General features: G+C 36.6%; 1 protein-coding gene across 1 annotated transcript; it reads left to right on the top strand.

Annotated features, from left to right (window-relative positions):
• Positions 1-1921: 1921 nt before the first annotated feature.
• On the top strand, positions 1922-18237 carry LOC117317975 (cephalotocin receptor 2-like). The gene is made up of 3 exons (XM_033872946.1): positions 1922-2053; positions 8129-9096; positions 17421-18237. Exons 1-3 carry the CDS (start codon positions 2010-2012, stop codon positions 17780-17782), a joined length of 1374 nt encoding a protein of 457 aa, XP_033728837.1. The 5' UTR covers positions 1922-2009; the 3' UTR covers positions 17783-18237.
• Positions 18238-19132: the final 895 nt, after the last annotated feature.

Here is a 19132-nt window from a genome sequence, read left to right as displayed (position 1 = left end):
AGATGAGATAGTATTTATATGTTTAGGTTCATCTGGGGGTTTTTTTGTTATTTTTTTGTTATTTTTTTTGTTATTTTTTTTTTTACGGAAGATTGGAAGAGCACAGATTCAATGCTTGAGCATGAGACCAGTTTCATGAATATTTGCCGTTGTGTTCCAGGAAAGAAAACGTCTGCTGTTTCATAAGAACTTAAGACATGTAAATATGGGCACAGGGGACTAATAGATAGATATAGCTATGATACACACGCTAGCGTGGTTATAAAGAACCCACTTTACATACCAATTTATCATGACTGTAGAATATAATACAGCAGAAGGTTTGTTGGGTTTCCCACTTCTATACTGTTGACAAAACCTAAAGGCCACTCTATCACGCGTCGACACGACCAAAATAAACGATAACAACGTCACACGGCCTAAGTAATTAAGTGGAATGAAACCAATTCCATTATTGAAAAACAAGTGTGTCCATGCTTGTTATAGAAGGGTTAGATAAGAACTGTTTGTTGGTTCTACGGAAGCCTGAAATTGACACAATTTATTGGTTTTATTGGGATTAGGAAAAATTAACAACAGTCTGAGCAAAACTTTACCAGCAAGATCGACATATGGAGGGTCATCATCAATTACTCAATGAGTTTTCCAACTAATCGAAATACATTTGCATACACGCAAATAACAATCAAAGAGAAGCCCGACAAATTCTTACACGGACCTGTTCCGTGGACAGAGTGTGGCTAACCTTACGCTGATCAGCCAAACTCGGACACACGGGTTGAGACATGTATATTTCTGTCCACAGAACAGACCCAAGTTTGGTTTTCTTTCTCACATACCAAAAAAAAAAAAAAAAATCCCTATCGGAACGAAAATCGATCTTATCCGTTTCCCAAAAACGAAATCCTTTCGGGTTTTCACAGCAATTGGGAACGCCAGGGAATTAATACAACGACGTTATGTCGATATTTAATTATCATGACGTCATGCCACGTGTCACCTGTATAAAGATATGGTAATCTTCTCGAATACTCGCATTCAATAAAATGCTTTGTACTAATTTCAATCACTGATTTGACGAGTCCGCCATGTGACGAATCTGTAATTATGTTAAAGACATCGTTATAGCAATAGAAATGTGTAAGTTAACTCGGTGTATGAATAGTTGTGACGGGCATCGTGACGTCTCAAAGATTATGACGTCATAAACGCAATATAGAGCTGGTGTTTCTAAAAATGTATATATCATTTATATTTGAAATACTCCACAAAAATGAACCTTACCATGTATCCATTACATAAAAAATATTAATCTCAATGTGAAGTGCCATATGATAAATTAATTGTCTGCACAATATTCATCTCGGTTTTCGGTTACGGTATATATTGTTTAGACCAGGTTTGTAAATCAGGGATAAACCTCATCTGCAGTCCATAATTGTATATTCTAGTGAATATAGATAACCAAATGCATATGAATATACGTCGCCTGTTTCTATAAATACAACATAGACATAACATTGTACTTAATAAAAACCTATATATCTGTGTCAGCCTTTAAGGTCACGTGCGTTAGTTTTCAATAGTCCTGCGCAACTGTTTTAACACGCAACAGCGAGAAGTTCACGCCCCGTTGTGCGAGGAAAGATTTTATTGGTTATGATTTGATCATTCACCTGTATATCTTGAAATCAGCATTTCGTTTCTGAACCACGAAGGGGTTTTCCGTTGTACCGGTAGTAAATTACTAGCACTACTGTCTTCCATAGTTTTGTTACGCCCGTATCGGGGCCACTTGACAGTAATCTGACTGTAATTGTACAATTACGCGTCCCGAGTTCGAAGTATTGTCAGGAGGGAATGGTCGATAGCCTCTATATAACATTGAATTAGGATGTAGGACTCACAACGCTAACAGATCGCTAATAATAAACATCACTTGAGAGCTCCTATAAAAGGACAGTATACCACATCTTAATAGTATTCTTACTACCTGTTGTATCTGTGTGATGGAACGAAAAACGATTTTGGAAATGGAGGCTATTTTCATTGGGTAAGTTTGTATATTATTAAGTTAATTTGTATCAGGGTCATTTGTCTTCGTACTTGTAAAATGTCGGTTTTATGAGAGAAAGCGATAATAACTGTTATCTCATAGGGAAAGTGTTATCTTGGCGAATAGCTGTTATCAAGGATGCATCTCGGTATAAGCACTACATTGTAGTAAGTTTGCGTGTGAGAGCGAAATCGTAAAACTGTAATTTAAGATGTCTCTGGCTTTAGACACTAGTAAGTTTGTGTGTGAGAGCGAAATCGTAAAACTGTTATTTACGATGTCTCTGGGTTTGGAAACGTTTGTGTGTGTGTGATAAATTTTGTCCATGTCTTTGATGACGCTGTAAATTTTGTTGTCTTTTCTTGATTACGCTATAAATTTGATTGTCGTGATTGAATGACATTTAAGAATTTGATGACTTTTTGTGATGACGCAGTGATTTTTGTTGTCTCTGTGTGGTGATGCTCTGCCATTTGTCGTCTGTTTGTAATAACGCAGGTGATATTTGTTGTCTTTGTGTGATGACGCGGTGATATTTTTGTCTGTGTGTGATGACGCGGCGATATTGTTGGGTGTGTAATGCCGAGGTGATATTGTTGTTTGTTTGTGATGACGCGGTGATATTTGTTGTCTTTGTGTGATGACGCGGTAATATTTGTTGTCTTTGTGTAATGACGCAGGTGATATTTGTTGTCTGTGTGTGATGACGCGGTGATATTTGTTGTCTGTGTAATGACGCGGTGATATTTGTTGTCTGTGTAATGACGCGGTGATATTTGTTGTCTGTGTAATGACGCGGTGATATTTGTTGTCTGTGTAATGACGCGGTGATATTTGTTGTCTGTGTAATGACGCAGTGATATTTGTTGTTGTGTGATGACGCGGTGATATTTGTTGTCTTTGTGTGATGACGCGGTGATATTTGTTGTCTTTGTGTGATGACGCAGTGATATTTATTGTCTTTGTGAGATGACGCTGTAATGTTTGTTGATTTGTTTTCGTGATGACGTTTGGTATAAGGGGATATTATGGGATGACGACGTGGTGTTTGTTGTCTCTGTAATAAGAAACTGTAGGTTTGGTTGTTTTCGTATAAGACACTTCAGGTTTGGTTGTTTTCGTATAAGACGCTGTAGGTTTTGTTGTTTTCGTATAAGACACTGTACGTAGGTCCCTGGTCCAATGTTAAAAAACATATTCTACAAGGATGAGGTTTGTGTACAACTACAGCACTTGTTTTACAGCAGTACCTAAAACGTTTGACATACATATCAAAAAGATATACAGGAGTACTTTTGGACAGGTTCGAAAGTTTTTGTAAAGTAAAACTCCTAAAATGGATATTGTTCATGATCTCATGATTCTAATATGTAATTTACACAACATTTAAATGAATAATCTGATGTACAGTAGACCTTAAAACTAGTTAGTGAAGTTAGTTTACATACTGTCCAATAAGCACCATTTTCGCTGTAACATTCATAAACTGAATGCATCTGTGCTAGTCAACACTTACATGGTATACACAAACGTCTTAGTTGATAAGATACATGGACTCTTAATCAGATCGTTTTTAATATTCATATTTCTATCTTGATGTGTGCAAACAAGTCACACTGAACATGTCAGGGGCAATATATATATATATATTGATCGGGATGACGTCATCAAATGACGCAGGCAACCTCTTTCTCATTTAGGGAAGTATATTGGCACACGACACAGATTGTGATAAGGATATCTACAAAAGTAAACAACCATAATACCATACATCGGTCTCGCGCATCGCTTTGTAGTGACGTTCCATCTTATTATTTACTACTCGAAGGACTGACAATGAAATTATTGGGAATTTGTGTTATCTTGTGTTGATTTCATAACTGAAACAAACAATCCAGCACTTAATATCGATCAGCTATCGAGATCAGATCCGGCCCACGAGATCATGAAATGATATTCAGTCTAGATTCTTCATTGTTTTGCTAGCCAATTGCAAATTACGTCATTATCAGAAACGTCATAGCAATTGGATAAGCACAAAGTTAACCTGAAAATCGTTTCATTATCCTGGAGGTAGATAATTTTAAACATATAACTATTCAGTGTGAGAAATGAAAGGATTAAAAGTATCCATGCATGGGTTCGTGATATTACTTTAAACGAACAATGTCTTATTCGAGAGTAAGTGAAGTATTTAAACTTTTAACAAAGTTGTAACAAACTATGGAAAACGGTATCAAAAGAAATATTAATAAAAAGTGTCGGGGAGGAAAATATTCACTTTTTTAGAATTAACCTGACTTTAATTTATATGTTATGGTGCCCCTTAAACAAAACAAAAACACAAACAAGACAAAATAAAAACTAAATACAAAAAAAATGTATTGTTTTTTGTTTGTTGTTGATTTTTTTTTTTTTTTGATTTTTTTTGATTTTTTTTTTTTTTTGTTGCTGTTGTTTTTTGTGTTATGACTTTATTACAATATAAATAGATCCTAGGTTATTCATTTAATTTAATCTACTGTACACGTTTGTTGATGGGCTATTTGGTCTCAGAAATTATCACGCCACTGTATTAGCCAATCAAAAGCGACGTTACAATCGGAAGTGTCATTTTCTAATCTTATACATTGATAAAATGATTTTAACGACAACGAAAATCCTTATTTCAAGCAATTAAAGGTTACAAATGTTCTATCACACCAGCTTGACAACAGGTTGGGCAACAGTTATAATACTTTAGATTTTATATGATTAATAATGTTTAGAATAGTTTCTTAAACATACATAATGTACATAAAATTTTGAAAAAAATATAATCAAAAGCGTCTAATGGTTTTCTTCGTGATATTTCATCAAATTGCGATGATAAATGGCATTCGAGGTTGCCCAATCAGGCTTTTGTCCTTAGCAGTAATTTGAATGGCACTAACCAGTTTTCCGGTTAATTTCGTGTAAAAGCTGGCTGGGTTTGATGTTTTTGTCTTAAGCAAGAACTATAAAGTTTTTAAATTTTTAAGTCCTCTTTTAAGAGGATAATAAAAAATATGTCTACGTTCTTTGAACGTTATCCACTTAGTAATGTGTATAAATATACGATGTATTATTCGATAAAAATTGCTTCTTCCCCAAACTCTACAGACTAAATGCAAGGACTTTCAATTTCAACAAATGTATCGACTAAAAATAATAGACAAACACAAAAAAGGAGACCATGTGCTCTGGAAGAAAAAGCATCTTCTTCACCATACTTCTAAGTCCAGAAATGAGACTGAACCTTAATAAATCATTACATCAAATTATAGAATATTAGAGACAACAGAACCACCAGTAGTGAATGGATGACTTGCAAACAAATTCAACTTCACTGTCCCAAGAGAATAAGCTATCTGCAATGCTGTGTATCATGGAACTATCCGATCCACCTGCACTTCCCAAAACATTTTTTTTTTATTTTGTAATTGTTGTTGTTGTTGTTGTTGTTGTTGTTGTTGTTGTTGTTGTTGTTGTTGTTGTTGTTGTTGTTGTTGTTGTTGCATTACACAAAACAGTATCGCAGTGAACAGCAAAGCACTTACCAATTGCGAGAAGTGAAACACGTCATTAAAAGCAAAGCCCAAAACACGTATTTCAGATGGAATAGAGCTCTTCGGCTTCCGCTGCCACGATGTGTGAAAGATTAATGGCACGACACCATCAACTCAGATCGTAAATCTTGCGTGTAGCCGGGCAATAACACACGAGCATCACAAAACAATTGATATTCATCATACTCTATTGAACACTTGATTACGTAGTTACGCCTTACAAATCATCATATCATCTGTAACGAGAATTCAGACGTAAACAACGAGAATGCAGATGTATCTTCAATTTAGAAATGTTTAATTAACAAAGCTCAAAAACTTCGTCCCTGATACACTGGACTATTCTTAAAGATAGTACATCGCTGGCAGCTTACACAATGTATAGTGGAGGACACAATATATTTTTTCTGGATGCATTTAATTATTTATTCAATTTAAATTTAAAAGATGAAAACAGAAGCTCAGATTGTTTAGAAGATTTTTTAACAGCATTGAAACTCTAATTTACAAGTAAAATAGACAAAAAGTAATGATAGCATTTCATAAAGCAGAAAATAAAAAATGAACGCTTTTCTTACTGTTTTAAAATACGATATGCTTGTATGCATATAGGGGGATGGAATGTACACATGCATTTTGGTGTGCTTAGAAAACTTCATTGCCTTCCTCGAAATAGATGGTTGAATGTTTGGGGTTATTCTAACGCAAATCCCAATCTTTTTCAACGTTTTGCATAAAGCATATCTTCCTGTTTGTCGACTGACTTGTTTTTGTTTTAATAAAAGGCTGATTATATTAAAACATATGAGTTCGTATCAGCAGTATTTCAATGTCACCATTATATGGGAGAAAAAAACACCTTTTTGTCTATATCGATCTGATATACTCAATAAAACTTGTAATCAAGGGCATTACAGAGTCTTCAACATTTGCCACTTACTTCGATCTTTACTTAGAACGCGACCATCAGGTCCAGCTTACGACTTAGTTGTTCGATAAGCGTGATGTCTTCATCTCCATGATTGGTAATTTTCTAATTCTGGCTAGTAACATCATCCCTGCTTTTCATCTACTTACGGCATGTATATGACCAAGTTGATCCGATATACAAACTCAATCCCATCATCACGATTTTCGTGACAAATATTGACTAAAACAAAAATTTCGAGATATGTAGGCTGATGTAGACAATGGGAAATTTTCGTGGTCGATATGAGGATCTCGTTTTGTAAAAGATTTATTTCTTTGTACGATATTAAGTCAAAGATGTTCAATGCTTCATGGTATACATAGTTGTTCCATTATCATCATCCCTATTTTGCAATTCGAGAATTTGTTGGATTTGACCTGGATTCGTATGACAGTTGTCGTTAATAAAGACGCTTTCTATCCCGGAACATCTAGTTTTATTCTCCTTCGACTAATTTTTAGAGCGGCCCATTCAAATTGTGCGAGTTTTGCCCTCATTTGATAGAGTTTTAGTATTAACTTTGGCGTAGCCTCATGTCAGGACGTTCAAACCTTGAAAACAAGAAAAATATCGTTACAAAAAAAAAGAGCAAAAATGCACGCTTGCTTAAACAGTAAAAAGCAAAAAAAAAAACCTAGACATGATCATCTTTCGTTCTTGATCACAAAGCACTTTAATCATGATAAAATGATGCCTGTTTTTGACAGACATCAATTTTATTTTTCTTTATTTATTCATTTATTTTTTTGAAATTCATCAATACAGTAAATCATTAATATTATGAAATAAGACGTCCGTACGCATGTGTTTAGTTACTTAAATCATAATACATTAATCACTTGCCAATACTTCATGTCAGAAACATTCACTTGAACGTCAATTATAAGGCATTGAAGAATGAACGCAGTCATTTATCAAAGCAGTCTGTCCCAGCTTCACCGCTGTAATGAATGATGAATCCAGATACGTATACAAGGGATTTCTTTATATGTATATACCCTTTCAATTAACTACATTCACTCATACTTTATTTCGTTTCCGGAGTTTCATAGTCTCAAAGACCGATTTGATTGGAGTGATTTTATAAGCTGTCGTGATTATCCCCATTCGCCATTACATCAATGTATATGACCATTGCTAACAAACACATGACGTCATTACTTTAGTATACCACTGAATTGAAGTATTCAACTATCAGCATTCTTTAAGATAAAATGTAACTACGAACAACAAAAATATCATTATGAAAATGAAACAGTCATTCTAACGTTCTAAGTCGATAAAACGAAGGTAGGATATGATCAGGATATGGCTTCACACGGGAGAATATGATAATTACCTCCGTGACGGAACGCATCCTCTTCTTCTGTCCTTATGTCAGTGATGAAACCCGCTAGAAATCCATAGCCATCGAAAATATATTGTACTTTTGCCTCGTGTGTCATCATATAAAAATGTACAAAATTTTGTGTCACATGTGAATTATTTTGAACAAGTAAACGTTCTCTTTTTCAGAATGGGGCCGTCGAAAACACTCGTTGGTGCTGATATAATGGTAAATGACACTTACAACGTTACCAAGACGATAGTTCCGGATGGAAACACCACCACACCCGAGCGGAAGGAAGAACTTGTTAGAGTGGAGATCGCCGTCCAAGCTGCTATATTCGCTCTTGCGATTCTCGGCAACTGTTGTGTTCTCATAGCTCTTTGTCGCCGAAGGAAGAAATCCACGCGAATGCATATCTTTATAATGCATTTGAGTATAGCTGATCTGCAGGTAGCGTTCTTCAATATCCTTCCTCAGCTGATTTGGGACATCACTCACAGATGGTATGGCGGCGACTTCCTCTGTCGCTTCATCAAGTATTCTCAGATATTTGTCATGTATCTGTCGACGTATATCTTGGTGATGACGGCTGTGGATAGGTACCGGGCGATCTGCCATCCTCTTAGTAACCACACATGGACTCCCCGACTTGTTCACGTCATGATAGGTGGCGCCTACGCCATAGCTGCCATTATGAGTTTACCACAGTTGATAATGTTTAAGTACCAAGAAACAAAGGCCGGGTCAGGTGTGATGGATTGTTGGGTTCATTTTGATCCTCCATGGACGCTTCAGCTGTACATTACGTCTTTCACGGTGTTTGTATATATAATTCCATTTTTTATACTTCTGGCATGTTACGGTTCTATATGTTATACAGTCTGGCGGAAGTACCGACTTTCAAAGGATTCTGGGAAATATATCACACGTGACAACACTCCTGACCACATGCAGTCAGTTGCGTTACAGAATGGTAAAATACAGAATCACGTGACTCTTGTACCAAGAAATCATTCCTTCAGAGGATTTTCAAGAGCAAAGTTGAAAACTGTTAAACTCACTTTCGTCATAATTCTGGCATACATCGTGTGTTGGTCACCATTTTTCGTCTCTCAACTTTGGTGGTTATATGACGAAGCAGCACCTCTTACAAGTAAGTTTTATATGTCATATATCTAACCCAGGTCGCACGTGCGTTAAATAGCGTAGCTTAACGTACTTAGTAATTACCTACTACAGCATAATTTAATGTAGTTTAACTTCCACACAAAATTGTGAAAAAACACTTAGTAGAGCCGTGAGTGGCGATTAACCTGTTCAAAAGAAAAAAACTGCAAAAGCAATTTTTAAAAGTATTTTAACGTAATGACACCTGCTTCATGCTTCAGTAACGAACTTTCATGGACTTTAATGGTGTTTACCCTTCTATAGCGTTCTTTAGTGTAGTTGCCTCCCTTTATGTCATACGTGTGTAATATTATTCACAGCGCCGTTTGGGGGATGGGGGTGGGGATGTTATAATTCTTATTATGATTACGGAACAGAAAAGACAACAAAGCGAAGTAAGGCTTATCTTATCAATATAGCAAAGTAGCAGAGGGATCATATTGAAGTAAGACACCACATAAAAAAAACAACTAAAATAGGACATAGGATATCGATGGTATCAGTGGTATCAATGGTATCAATGGTATCAGTGGTATCAGTGGTATCAGAGGTATCATTGGTATCAATTGTATCAGTGGTATCAGAGGTATCAGTATTATCAGTGGTATCAGTGGTATATATGGTATCAGTGGTATTAGTGGTATCAGTGGTATCAGTAGTATCAGTGGTATCAGTGGTATCATTGGTATCAGTGGTATCAGTGGTATCATTGGTATCAGAGGTATCAATGGTATCAGTAGTATCAGTGGTATCAGTGGTATCAGTGGTATCAGTGGTATAAGGGGTATCAGTGGTATCAGAGGTATCAGTGATATCAGAGGTATCAGTGGTATCAGTAGTATTAGTGGTATCAGAGGTATCAGAGGTATCAGTAGTATCAGTGGTATCAGTGGTATCAGTGGTATTAGAGGTATCAGTGGTATCAGTGGTATCAGTGGTGTCAGTGGTATATATGGTATCAGTGGTATCAGTAGTATCAGTGGTATCAGAGGTATCAGAGGTATCAGTAGTATCAGTGGTATCAGTGGTATCAGTGGTGTCAGTAGTATCAGTGGTATCAGTAGTATTAGTGGTATCAGAGGTATCAGAGGTATCAGTAGTATCAGTGGTATCAGTGGTATCAGTGGTGTCAGTAGTATCAGTGGTATCAGTGGTGTCGGTAGTATCAGAGGTATCAGTGGTATCAGTAGTATCAGTGGTATCAGTAGTATCAGTGGTATCAGTGGTATCAGTGGTATCAGTGGTATCAGAGGTATCAGTGGTATCAGTGGTATCAGTGGTATCAGTGGTATCAGAGGTATCATAGGTATCAGAGGTATCAGTGGTATCAGAGGTATCAGTGGTGTCAGTGGTATCAGAGGTATCAGTGGTATCAGTGATATCAGTGGTATCAGTAGTATCAGTGGTATCAGTGGTATCAGTGGTATCAGTGGTATATATGGTATCAGTGATATCAGAGGTATCAGTGATATCAGTGGTATCATAGGTATCATAGGTATCAGAGGTATCAGTGGTATCAGTGATATCAGTGGTATCAGTGGTATCATAGGTATCAGAGGTATCAGTGGTATCAGAGGTATCAGTGGTATCAGTGATATCAGTGGTATCAGTGGTATCATAGGTATCAGAGGTATCAGTGGTATCAGAGGTATCATTGGTATCATTAGTATCAATGGTATCAGTAGTATCAGTGGTATCAGTGGTATCAGAGGTATCAGTGGTATCAGTAGTATCAGTGGTATCAGTGGTATCAGTAGTATCAGTGGTATCAGTGGTATCAGTGGTATCAGTAGTATCAGTGGTATCAGTGGTATCAGTAGTATCAGAGGTATCAGTGGTATCAGTGGTATCAGTGGTATCAGAGGTATCAGAGGTATCAGTGGTATCAGTGGTATCAGGGGTATCAGTGGTATCAGTGGTATCTGTGGTATCAGAGGTTTCAGAGGTATCATTGGTATTAGTGGTATCTGTGGTATCAGAGGCATCAGAGGTATCAGAGGTATCAGTAGTATCAGAGGTATCAGAGGTATCAGTGGTATCAGAGGTATCAGAGGTATCAGAGGTATCAGTGGTATCAGTAGTATCAGAGATATCAGTGGTATCAGAGGTATCAGAGGTATCAGAGGTATCATTGGTATTAGTGGTATCTGTGGTATCAGAGGCATCAGTGGTATCAGTGGTATCAGTAGTATCAGAGGTATCAGAGGTATCAGTGGTATCAGAGGTATCAGAGGTATCAGAGGTATCAGTGGTATCAGTAGTATCAGAGATATCAGTGGTATCAGAGGTATCAGTGATATCAGTGGTATCAGTGGTATCAGTGGTATCAGAGGTATCAGAGGTATCAGTGGTATCAGTGGTATCAGTGGTATCAGTAGTATCAGAGGTATCAGTGGTATCAGAGGTATCAGTGGTATCAGTGGTATCAGTGGTATCAGTGGTATCAGAGGTATCAGAGGTATCAGTGGTATCAGTGGTATCAGTGGTATCAGTAGTATCAGAGGTATCAGTGGTATCAGTGGTATCAGTGGTATCAGTGGTATCAGAGGTATCAGTGGTATCAGTGGTATCAGAGGTATCACTAGTACCAGTGGTATCATGGTATCAGTGGTATCAGTAGTATCATTGGTATCAGTGGTATCAGTGGTATCAGTGGTATTAGAGGTATCAGTGGTATCAGTGGTATCAGTGGTATCTGAGGTATCAGTGGTATCAGTGGTATCAGTGGTATCAGTGGTATCAGTGGTATCAGTGGTATCAGAGGTATCAGTGATGTCAGAGGTATCAGAGGTATCAGAGGTATCAGTGATATCAGAGGTATTAGAGGTATAAGTGGTATCATTGGTATCAGAGGTATCAGTGATGTCAGAGGTATCAGAGGTATCAGAGGTATCAGTGATATCAGAGGTATCAGTGGTATCAGTGGTATCAGTGGTATCAGAGGTATCAGAGGTATCAGTGGTATATATGGTATCAGTGGTATCAGTGGTATTAGAGGTATCAGTGGTATCAGTGGTATCAGTGGTATCAGTGGTATTAGAGGTATCAGTGGTATCAGTGGTATCTGAGGTATCAGTGGTATCAGTGGTATCAGTGGTATCAGTGGTATCAGTGGTATCAGAGGTATCAGTGATGTCAGAGGTATCAGAGGTATCAGAGGTATCAGAGGTATCAGTGATATCAGAGGTATTAGAGGTATAAGTGGTATCATTGGTATCAGAGGTATCAGTGATGTCAGAGGTATCAGAGGTATCAGAGGTATCAGTGATATCAGAGGTATCAGTGGTATCAGTGGTATCAGTGGTATCAGAGGTATCAGAGGTATCAGTGGTATATATGGTATCAGTGGTATCAGTGGTATTAGAGGTATAAGTGGTATCAGAGGTATCAGAGGTATCAGTGGTATCAGAGGTATCAGTGATATCAGAGGTATCAGTGGTATCAGAGGTATCAGTGGTATCAGTGGTATCAGTGGTATCAGTAGTGGTATCAGTAGTGGTATCAGAGGTATCAGAGGTATCAGTGGTATCAGAGGTATCAGTGGTATCAGAGGTATCAGTGGTATCAGTGGTATCAGTGGTATCAGTGGTATCAGAGGTATCAGTGATGTCAGAGGTATCAGAGGTATGAGAGGTATCAGTGATATCAGAGGTATTAGAGGTATAAGTGGTATCAGTGGTATCAGTGGTGTCAGTTGTATCAGTAGTATCAGTGGTATCAGAGGTATCAGAGGTATCAGTGGTATCAGTTGTATCAGAGGTATCAGAGGTATCAGAGGTATCACTAGTACCAGTGGTATCATGGTATCAGTGGTATCAGTGGTATCAGTGGTATCAGATGTATCAGAGGTATCAGAGGTATCGCTAGTACCAGTGGTATCATGGTATCAGTGGTATCAGTGGTATCAGTGGTATCAGTGGTATCATGGTATCAGTGGTATCAGAGGTATCAGTGGTATCATTGGTATCAGTGGTATCAGTGGTATTAGTGGTATCAGTGGTATCAGTGGTATCAGAGGTATCAGTGGTATCAGAGGTATCAGTGGTATCAGTGGTATCAGTGGTATCAGTGGTATCAGAGGTATCAGTGGTATCAGTGGTATCAGTGGTATCAGTGGTATCAGAGGTATCAGTAGTATCAGTGGTATCAGTGAAATCAGAGGTATCAGAGGTATCAGAGGTATCAGTGGTGTCAGTGGTATCAGTGGTATCAGTGGTATCAGTGGTATCAGAGGTATCAGTGGTGTCAGTAGTATCAGTGATATCAGAGGTATCAGAGGTATCAGTGGTATCAGTGGTATCAATGGTATCAGTAGTATCAGTGGTATCAGAGGTATCAGTGGTATCAGTGGTATCAGTGGTATCAGTAGTATCAGAGGTATCAGTAGTATCAGTGGTATCAGTGGTATCAGTAGTGTCAGTGGTATCAGTGGTATCAGTGGTGTCAGTGGTATCAGTGGTATCAGAGGTATCAGTAGTATCAGTGGTATCAGTAGTGTCAGTGGTATCAGTGGTATCAGTGGTATCAGTAGTGTCAGTGGTATCAGAGGTATCAGTGGTATCAGTAGTGTCAGTAGTATCAGTGGTATCAGTTGTATCAGTGGTATCAGAGGTATCAGTGGTATCAGTGGTATCAGAGGTATCAGTGGTATCAGAGGTATCAGTGGTATCAGTGGTATCAGTGGTATCAGTAGTATCAGTGGTATCAGTGGTATCAGTGGTATCAGTGGTATCAGTAGTATCAGTGGTAGCAGTGGTATCAGAGGTATCAGTGGTATCAGAGGTGTCAAAGGTATCAGTGGTATAAGTGGTATCAGTGGTAACAGTAGTATCAGTGGTATCAGTGGTATCAGTAGTATCAGTGGTATCAGTGGTATCAGTGGTATCAGTAGTATCAGTGGTAGCAGTGGTATCAGAGGTATCAGTGGTATCAGAGGTGTCAAAGGTATCAGTGGTATAAGTGGTATCAGTGGTAACAGTAGTATCAGTGATATCAGTGGTATCAGTGGTAACAGTGGTATCAATGGTATCAGTAGTATCAGTGGTATCAATGGTATCAGTAGTATCAGTGATATCAGTGGTATCAGTAGTATCAGTGGTATCAATGGTATCAGTAGTATCAGTGGTATCAGTGGTATCAGTGGTATCAAAGGTATCAGAGGTATCAGTGGTAACAGTGGTATCAATGGTATCAGTAGTATCAGTGGTATCAGTGGTATCAGTGGTATCACGGTATCAGAGGTATCAGAGGTATCAGTGGTATCAGAGGTGTCAAAGGTATCAGAGGTATCAGTGGTATCAGAGGTGTCAAAGGTATCAGAGGTATCAGTGGTAACAGTGGTATCAGTAGTATCAGTGGTATCAGTGGTATCAGAGGTATCAAAGGTATCAGAGGTATCAGAGGTATCAGAGGTATCAGTGGTATCAGTAGTATTAGTGGTATCAGTGGTATCAAAGGTATCAGAGGTATAAGAGGTATCAGAGGTATCAGTGGTATCAGTAGTATTAGTGGTATCAGTGGTATCAGTGGTATCAGTGGTATCAGTGGTATCAGTGGTATCAGCGGTATCAGCGGTATCAGTGGTATCAAAGGTATCAGAGGTATAAGAGGTATCAGTGGTATCAGTAGTATTAGTGGTATCAGTGGTATCAGTAGTATTAGTGGTATTAGAGGTATCAATGGTATTTGAAGTATTAGAGGTAGCAGAGGTTTAAATAGTACCAGTGTTATAAACGTGGTCTGTCCTTTGCTTGTATTGCACGTGTCTTGGAATCCTTAACTTTTGATTGTGTCTCTGTTAAAGTCATGCTTGAAATCAGAGCATTCTTATTATATACTGATGTCTTTGAAAATGAGGCTATGATTCATGACTGTGTATCTACATGTAATACGTGTATCGATCATGACTCGAGTGTATATAATAACGACTTTTCGAAATGGATTCATCATACACTAAATTATAGACTATATATATGTATTAGCCTTCTGACATCCGTGTCCCTGTCATACGATTGATTGACATACATCTTTGGTGCCTGTGTACTTTGAAACCTGCTTGCTCTCTGTCATACTCAATATTTTAACGATTTATATACCACAAATTATCCTCTTAGATGATATACAACAAATGAATGGCAATATAAAAGAACTAAACTTTCTGAAAAAGTAATTAGTTCATATCCCTAAAACCAAGCACAAAGACAAACACAGGATCAAACAAAGACAGAAAGGTTATGATTTAAACAAGAGACACAGAAAAACGTCGAGATAGTGGACGGACATATACATAGATAGAAAGACTGGCAAACCATGAGAGAGACACACACAAATGTAGACAGAAGACAGATAGATAAGCTGTTTTAGAAGATATTGAAAGCTAAATCATTTCGATAATATACAATTATAACCTTTTAATAAGGTCCATGCATATATTTATCAACTTCGGAAAAGCATTAACCGAGGACAAAGTTCGACGTTTTAACCGAAATCAAAATTCTTTGATAGTTTTATTTTAATATAAATATTTCTATTCAAAAGAGGAAAGAGAAGCAGTGTATCCAAGTAGCATATATGTGAAGCATTTGTAAATATAACAGAATATTTTATCAACACACAAATAAATTCAAATTCAAAAACAATGGAAAAAGTTTAAACATTGAGAGTTACTGATAAGTTTCGTTTGCTTAGAATGTACTGGTTAGAAATTGTTGGACAATGCCAAGAAAAAGTAATTCATAAAATATTTTCAAATTTTTGGCTGGTAAATATGAATTTTTATCGGGAGTCATGTGGCTTTATTTTTGGCCAATCAGGAAGTGTGTAAAATATTTTATAATTACATTGGTTTATTTCCTTTGGGGGTTATTTATTATTATCAAACTCCTCGTCTCGTTAATATTCGCGATCGGGCTCGATTCAGTTACTGGTTTCAATTACACAAGGCCTTAATCAAAATTATTTTTGTAGCATCCTTGACTTGATTGTAATTCTTATTGATCATCTCAGTACGAATTTAAACAAAATGTCAAATTTTCTGGCTCACAGCTCCAAAACCGGCTTTTAGTGGCAATGGTTTAACCGCATTAAACATTATGACAATTTTCCTTTTATAATGTAATTAATTGTTAAATCCTTGCAAATGTTTAACCATCTATTTCAAACGAAAATATTAATGAGATTTTGTGTTCCAAATACAATTTGTGAATGAAGTCTATCATTTGAATTTGTTGCACAGCTTTGATTAGTCACAGAACATTACGGAAACATCCGAACATTTTCCGACCGAAACACATTCATTCGCTATCGTCCCTGCTGTAATTTTGAATGGAAAATGTAGATACGTTTATAAACATTTACCTTTTAAAAATGTACCTGAGTCAGTCAAAACATCTCGATATCTCCTAGGTTTTTTTCGTAATGTTTCTCACTCAATTTCCATTTTCAAGTCGTTCACGAAACAATTACATCGCCACAGGAGAAAGTGTTCGTTAATCGTGGACATGACATTCCGCTTAGATTCTAATTACATTCTGTGATAATATTTAAAACTTGAAATATATTGACTTTGTGTTCCCTTTCAATCCTATTCTTAAAGCCTAAGCCTTATTTTCAAATACATTTTGTACATGTACCATAAATAATCATATCCTAATACAATTTACTTGATAAATGTTTCAATTAAGTGACTAAATCAAGTTCCATCGTTATATTACGATACATTCACTGATGCATTCGTTATGCTGTACTTTTTGAGATCATTGCTTTTGCCCAAGATATAGTTCTAAATGTACCACTGAAGCATAAGAACCAGTCCAATACATATTTCCCTCATAAAAAATCTTAACCAGAGCCTGACCACCTTTTTTTTTTTAATATCACTTTTTCCTCACTTTTTCATAAATAAACCATTTAACAAACAAAATACTTGGTTGTTCTTAGATATTTTTACAAAATTAATTCTAGCTCAAACGAACGAAAACGATGGCAAACTATCAACGAATTATAGAATTACCTTGTAAATTTAAAAACAAGTGTTCTGAAAGAGTACGGGTGTTTCATAACCGAACCCACAATGTAAATCAAGGTCAAAGTCAGATTATATCTCATGCTCCATAACCGTCATGACAAGCACGCCTACATTGTTCTTTAGTAGACTTTACATTCTGACTTTTTTGCTTTCCTAATTGAAATGAAATGTGACGCAATAGGACGAACACTTTTAAGTCATGCTGATTATGTTCAAATACAATTACTTTCCTAAATTACAATTTGTGACAGAAATTGCTCATTAAGAATTGTTTTCCGTTTCAGACAATGCCCTGGTGATAATGTTGTTGCTGGCGAGTTTGAACAGTTGCTGTAACCCATGGATATATTTAGCATTTAGCGGAAACATAATACAGACATTAGCTCCATGTAAGTGCACAAGGATTGACGGCTCAGAAACTAATGGAAACAAATTGTGTGCCTGCGCATGCTCAGACAGTCAGAAAAGCAAGAAATGCCACAAACAAAAGTGGACATTTCGAAGTGCTTATTCGTTTGATTCGACTCAATCCATTGGTATTACAAATTATAGAAAAGAGGATAAACGCTTAAAACCAAGCGAAGGTCTGTGTAATACAAATACTGATGAATACATCGAGTTAAATGGCGTACAACTAAACAGGTAGAATCAGTATGATTAAGTGTTCCTACCGGATGTTATGATAGCTCAGTCGATAAATCTGCAGACAATGCAATTTGAAGAGGAGCTCAGGTATGTGTCATCACACATTTATAGGAATCCGAAATCACGGCTCGGCCTATGTATGTGTCCGTTACAAAGTCACTTTACTCCAATGGCTTTGGACCACAATCAACGAGCCGCGCTATATTGCTGAGAAGAGTTTTCATTAACTACTACAAACTCGCTTTGTCCAAGAAAGATTATGTCTGTTGACGGTGCAAAAAGAGTAAGTAAGATCAAGATGTTGTTGAAGCTTAAAATGGACACCGGTCATAAAACATGTTGAATATAAGGTATGAAGTATGTGTTTATAAAGAGATGCCTTAAATGTACTGTTGTGCGTTTCATCGGTGTATATTTATTGCTTGGTATGGTGATATTAAAGACATTAAATCATTTAAAAACCTCTTGTTTGTCATCAGTAGAATCACAAAGAATTGCAAAGAATTATTAAGAATCACAAGAATCACAAAAATCAGAAGAATCACTCACAATTAAAGGAATCAAAAGAATTACAAGAATCACAAGAATAGCAAATATCACAAAGAATCACCTAGAATCACAAAGAAGCACAAGAATTACAAATAACCACTAGAATCTCTAAGTATCACAAGATCCACGAAAATCACTATAACTCACTTAGAATAAGAAAAATCACCGAGACTTACAAGAATCACAAGAATTACAAAGAATCACAAGAATCACAAGAATCATTAAGAATCACAAGAATCACTAAGAATCACAAGAATCACTAAAAAATCACAAGAATCACTAAAAATCACTAGGAATTACACAAATTTCAATGAATCACAAGAATCACAAGAATCACTGAGAATCACAAGAATCGCAAAGAATCATTTAGAATCACAAGAATCACTGAGAAAAACTTGAATGGTTTTCCATTGAATATAACATATTTTTAGAAAAATGAACAGAATATGCCGATTTTGTTTCACTCGTAAAGCACCAGTGAAAACTATCCATTTTTGTCGTACTGGTGAAATATGTAATATATTCACCAGGATAGCATTCAATACCCTCTTTATGACGATTAAATAACAAAGAAATATGCAGTTATCTATCAGAATTCAACATCTGTTATAATCATTTAATAGCAATCATGCTAGATTTCTTTTTCCGAGGAGGGTTGATCAATTTTCATTTTAGAGATATACCTTACTGTCTTATACATATATATATATATATAATTTAATTTTGTATGAAACACGCATTTTCATTGGCTGAAATAATTTTGTTATACCTCCATAACAAAATTTTGACGTTGCGAAATGTA

The sequence above is a fragment of the Pecten maximus genome, chromosome 19 (genome assembly GCF_902652985.1).
Source record: "Pecten maximus chromosome 19, xPecMax1.1, whole genome shotgun sequence".
Lineage (NCBI taxonomy): Eukaryota > Metazoa > Mollusca > Bivalvia > Pectinida > Pectinidae > Pecten > Pecten maximus.
Note: the sequence above shows the minus strand (reverse complement) of the source record. Positions and strands in the feature narration are given on the sequence as shown.